This window comes from Sminthopsis crassicaudata, chromosome 3 (assembly GCF_048593235.1).
Source record: "Sminthopsis crassicaudata isolate SCR6 chromosome 3, ASM4859323v1, whole genome shotgun sequence".
NCBI classification, from domain to species: Eukaryota; Metazoa; Chordata; class Mammalia; order Dasyuromorphia; family Dasyuridae; genus Sminthopsis; species Sminthopsis crassicaudata.
The window spans coordinates 125,759,789-125,766,053 of NC_133619.1; the positions used below are offsets into that span (position 1 = coordinate 125,759,789).

General features: G+C 32.3%; 1 protein-coding gene across 1 annotated transcript; it reads left to right on the plus strand.

Annotated features, from left to right (window-relative positions):
- The first annotated feature begins 2,483 nt into the window (after positions 1-2,483).
- LOC141561915 (olfactory receptor 8D2-like) lies at positions 2,484-3,473 on the plus strand. The gene has a single exon (XM_074301977.1). It carries the CDS (start codon positions 2,508-2,510, stop codon positions 3,471-3,473), a length of 966 nt encoding a protein of 321 aa, XP_074158078.1. The 5' UTR covers positions 2,484-2,507.
- The last annotated feature ends 2,792 nt before the right edge of the window (positions 3,474-6,265 follow it).

Sequence of the window (6,265 nt, forward strand, 5' to 3'; positions counted from 1 at the left end):
GTCTTGGGGTACATTATGTACATCACCCAACACTTGGTAAATCATCCATATCCACATCACTTTTTTGACAAAAGGGAGAAACAACATTTCTCATATATTTGCTTGTGCAAAATAATGACCAGGAGGAACACACACATTAGACCAAACTTAGAATTTCTTTTACTGTCTAATTAGACTTTGATTTGCCTAAATCTTTAAGAGAGATTTCCTCTATCGTTGCTTTCTAGATGAGAAAGTAGGAAAGGTCTGACATATTCATGCTAATGTGTTAGAAGTCTTTGTTTATCAGAAATTATCAGAGTTAAAGAATAGTCTTAGAAACATATTTAATAATTTTTTCCCCATTGGAGTGTTGTATCATAAATTTAGAACCGGAAAGGAACTGTAAGATCATTTTGTCCAGCCCTACCTTTTACATATAAGAACTGTGATACCCTCACAGTCTAATTATTTGTTGGATATCACAATATTAAGTAGCAGGACTAGCATTAAAATCCAGGTCTTCCACTTAAGGTCTTTCAAAGATATCAATTTTTCTAAGGGACTTTCATCCTTACTAGAATGGCAATTTATGAGGTTTAAGTATGATTCCTTTCAAGTATTGTTTTATTCTTTGTCATTTGCATCTCCATTTACTACACACATAATGCCTGGCACTTGGTGCTTGATAATAATTTGTTGGTTGATTAAGATCCTGTGTTTTATATAAAATTCAATAATGTTACCTGTGCTCAGCAAATAGGAGCTCTTCAATCAATAAATTTTTGTCAAAGAGCATTAATGAATTTTAGAATGCATAGAAGGGAACATGAAATTGGCTTGGAAAGGCAGTGCCTACAGATTGTGAATGAACTTTATTGATCTTGGTATCTAAAATTTGCCTAATGTATACAGTCACTAATCATTTTTAAGAAGAGTAATGAACTTGGCCAGGTGTAGACTTGCTATCTTTTGAAGAATTTATTACATGGGTGAAAGAATCAAGAAAAAAAAGCAGTACTGGGTTTTTGTAATAGTCAAGAAATAAGAACTTCAAGACAAGGTGCAGAGGGCCAAGCTTAGAGTGAAAAATACCTGGGTTCAAATCCGTCTGTAATTCATGTTAACTCTGTGACTGACAAGTTATCCAGTTTCACAATGGATCCAAGAAGTTTGTAAATTGTAAATTGTAAAACAATTTATATATTAATTACTTATTTGCTGTTGAAGGATGTCCCTGGCAATCCTTCACAGTAATGACTTAAAACTTCTGTAATGCCCTCAGGAATGGTGGGGATGGAGTGGACCTTTAAAAATATTTCATTTTCACTTTTTCTGTGATTTCATATTTTCTAGAAAAATATTATAAAATGCAATTGGCTTTTGTGGAGTATATTGCCTTTTTTTATATATTTTGTGGATAATATTCATCTTCATACCACCCAAATTTCCCAAAATGTCTTTTTTTTCTAGCTCTTCCAAAAAAAAAAAAAACAAAACAAAACATTACTTGTCATAAAAAAGGGAGAAAGAAAGAGGGAAAGAGATTTCAAATAAACAACCCAAAAATTAAAATAAAAACCCACCCTGGTTTCACATCCTTAGTTCCAGCATATGCAAAGATGAGTAAGGATTTCTCAAGATTTCTTCTTTGGGGCAAATTTGAGCATTATGTTTTCACATTCAACAATTTCAATTATTTTACATATGTAAATAAGTCTTTCAGACATTGTTGTAATTACTGCTGCATTTTATTCTCCTACTTGTTCTAACTGATTTCACTTTGCATAAATTTATTTCTTCCTATGAGTCTATGATTTTGTCATATTCATGGTATCATTAATCTTAATCACTATATTGCCTTTTTAAGGTATTATTTTCTGGAAGTTCAATATTCTTGTGTCTCAAAGAGCTGAATTCTAGATTATCTTCTATGGAATGGGAACAAGCATTACTTAATATTTTCTGAAATGTAGAAATTAAATTCTTTTATTTTTTATATTTTTCAGGAAATTCAATAATCATTGTTTTGTCTCTTTGATGTCCCCTTTAGATACATCACAATTATTTCATTCTTTCTAAATATTTCCATTTGAGGAAATTTCAGGTCTTGTTTTTCCTTATGATACTATTTTCATCATTCTAACTTTGGGAAAAGAAAAATTTACTCTATATTATAACCATTGGTTTTTTCTATTGTCATCTTGTTGTAAGATTATTTTTTCTAAAGATAATGCTTTCAGAAATGTATTTTTATCTTAAATAAAATTTAATATGCTGGTATATATTATATTAAAAGATTTTAATTGTTTTCAAATCTCAGATTTAGATGCTATGATTCAATATTATATTAGTAGTTTATCAATATATGTGGAAATGTGTGTGTCACTTTTCTGTTTAAGAAGATATTCATTCATTATCTAATAATTCATTAGATCTTATGTCACCAGACATTTACAAGTAGTTATCTCTAATGACATTCTTTTTTTCCCATCTCCTCAGATTTCCACTTCAACTATCAAAGGATTATGGATATAGGAAATCATTCCACAGTGATAGAATTTATTCTTATAGGATTAACAAACCAGCCAGAATTCCAGATCCCCCTCTTCTTACTCTTCCTACAAATATATATTATTTCCATGATGGGAAATTTGGGCTTACTCTTACTTATCAAAACTAGTTCTAATCTTCATAACCCTATGTATTATTTTCTTAGTAACTTGTCCTTCATTGATCTTTGCTACTCCTCTGTCATTACTCCTAAAATGCTGGTGAGCTTTGTATCAGAGAAGAATATCATCACCTACCCAGGGTGCTTGACCCAGTTCTTTTTCTTCTGTACTTTTGACATTGCTGATCTATTCATATTGTCAGCCATGGCCTATGATCATTATGTTGCCATCTGTAACCCCCTTATCTATACAATCACCATGTCTCAGAGAACCTGCTTCCTACTAATGGTAGGAGTATATACTATGGGGGTCTTTGGAGCCATGACTCATAGAAGTGCTTTAACCAGACTGTCCTTCTGTGGAAACAATGTAATTAGTCATTATTTTTGTGACATTCTACCCCTTTTGAAACTCTCCTGTTCTAGCACCCACCTCAATGAACTTTTAGTGATGCTTCTGGTTGTGATTAACTCATTGTTAACCACTCTATCTATTTTGATTTCTTATATTTTCATCCTTTCAAATATCCTAAACATCCATTCTGCTAAAAGCAGGTCCAAGGCCTTCAGCACTTGTGCGTCCCACCTAGCATCTGTGGGCGTCCTGTACGGCTCCATCATTTTTATGTACTGTCAGCCTGCATTAACCAGCTACATTACTCAACAAAAAGTGTCCTCAGTGATCTACACCACAGTCATCCCTATGCTAAACGTCTGGATCTATAGTCTGAGGAATAAGGATGTGAAGGATGCACTGAGAAAAATCAGAAAAGACTGGGCAGTTTCTTGGTGCAGACATGGAAAGCTTTGTATCAAATAACAGAGCAAAATGAGCAAAACCATGAAAATATTGTAGAGAGTAACAGAAGCATTTTATGAGTTTCTTTGCATGAATTAACAATTTTGACTATAATTAATTATTAAGTAACCCAAAAGGACATATAAATAAAATGTTTTCTGTACCAAATGAAATATTTACATATATATGGATATGGATATGGATATATATATATATGTAGATAAATTTTATATATGTATATGTATGTATGTGTTTATGTCTCTTTGCATCCATTGTCAGTGTAGTGTCTAGTGGGAGGGAAGAAAAAAAAGAAAAAGAAATTCTGCTTGAGACCTTTATTATATATTTAAATGAAATTACAAGTTATTTTTAGGAGATTTGCAGTTTCATGTACAATCATCTTTTTTTCCTAATGCTATATTATGGAATTATTTCATAAATTAAAAACATAAGGTAATTCTGATACATTTTTCATAAATTCATGCTTACTATGCCTCTACTTAAAATTCAGGGGAAATATCAAAAAAAATTATCTTGTGTCTTGTTTGCCATTAAGATTCTCATTTATTGATCAACCTCAAACAGAACAAAAAGAGAAATGACCTCCTATTATAGACCAAAAATTATTTTCCTTCAAGAAATTAACATTTTAAAAGGAATAACTAAGAAACTCTAAGTAGTAGTGCATTGTTCAAGTTCGATTAGCCATATTTATGATCATAATAAGGTATCATGTTAATAACCAAGTTCACCTCTTTACTTTTTTCAAATGCACACATATGCAATACAATTTTATCTCTCTCTTTCTCATCCTATGTCTTCTAGTAATGATCAAGAGCGGCAAATGCTTCTTATATCCCCTATATTAAAAATATTTAGAAAAACGAGTGAAATTCATTTCACTGAAAGCCACATTCCAAAGGCCCAACAAATGAAAAGACCTTGACTTTGCTTTCAGACAGACTGGTCCAGTCCCCAACAGATCTTATGCTGATGTCTGATCTATGGATGACCCAGAATGAAATATGATGATGGATGATAGAGTTCCACCAAGCAAACTCTCCTCTTTGTGCATTTTCCAGCTTGGGTCCCAAGTCAAAGTATCTCTATCTAATATGATGTGGTCAGATGTGGGTATCTCAATCCTGTTCTATTTTAAACTCTGTTCTCTTAATCAATTAACAATAATATTATTTCTTTTCTATTCTGAGGACTTCCACTCAACTTCCTTTTTTTTCCAATTCCTGTATTACACAAGTTCAGGTAAAAATCAGAATAATGTGGAGGAAAGATCTACCCTTAATAATGAGAGACTGTGGGTTTCATGATACTTCTTAGGGGTGATAGTTGACAGTTATCATAAATTATTGTTTATTTAGTTTGGGAATCAGCTACAGAAATAAATTTCTATTGGTAACATTATAGTGTGATAGTCATATGCTTTGACTATATATTAATTATTGTATTATAAAGAGGGAGATATTGTTTCTTCAAGATAGCTAAAGCATGAAAGGAAACAATCATACATATATGCATATATACATATAAGAAATCCTTCTTGATTGGCAGTCTTCTGCTTGATAATTTTTTTTAATTTAATAGTTTTTATTTACCAGATATATGCATGGGTAATTTACAACATTGACAATTGCCAAAGCTTTTGTTCTAATTTTTCCCCTCCTTCTCCTCTCCCCCCTGCAGATGTCAGGTTGACCAATACATGTTAAATATGTTAAAGTATAAATCAAATATATGTCTTTCTTTAAGTAGAAATTGGGCCCCGATAATCAGCCCTTTCAGAGAAGGATGCATAGCCAATGAACAGTATTATATAAAGATTCTATTCCAAAACTAATATCTTTCAGAGTAGGAAAAACCAAAGCAGGGGAAAGGTTTTAGCCAGCCATTTGGTGTTCAGAAAGCAAAATAATACCTCTAGGAAATACATTAATCTTTGTTTAAAGAAAGAAAAGGAAAATTGAACATCTAGAAAGTTTTGTACTTGTTGCAGATGCTATCTACTCAAGAATTGCAAAATAGAAAGGATTTTACATTTAATTTTGCTGAAGTAATTAAGGCCACCTGTCTTGTTTTTCTTTCCTCCTTCTGAGGATTCAATTAGATGACCTTCTCGGGTCACTTACAACTCTCTTATCTATCAATCAACAAGAATTACAAATAGAATACAAGAAACATTTCTTCCTGACCCTGGGGTCTATGAATTTATGAAACAAAAGGTTTGTGATGAAAATGGTGGTTGGGATTTGGAAGATGTCTGACAAAATGCATACAAAGGTTCTAAGGATTACTTAAATCAAAAAGATTAAATCTGAGGACACTGCACTAGCCCATAGTGCAGCAAAGAGGACTTGGCCTAATAGCAAATCAGAAAGTTATTACTTAGCTAGAATTCTTATGGAAAATACCAGCCTGCCTTTCTTATTTGCAGCAGAAAAGAGGATTTTGATCCCTCTGTGCTTCCCTTTTTACTTCCAGGAAGTGAGATGAAACTTGATCTCTAAGGACCTGATTAAGAATCATAAAAAATCATGAAGAATCATAAACCACTAGTCTGGATTCTACTGCTGTGCTGTAAAGCTGGGATCTGCCACTTAGAGAATGGATATGAGAAGAGGAAGCCATAAGTTAGTTATAGATTCAAGATTCTCTCTTATGTGATGTGATTATCATTTCAGTAATAAGACAAGTAGTGTTGACTTCATGGAATCTCAAGAATGTCATCAAAGGCTTGAAATTTATTCCACGTAGAAAATATCAGCCGCTATTTTTATTGATTGGTGATGATATACCTA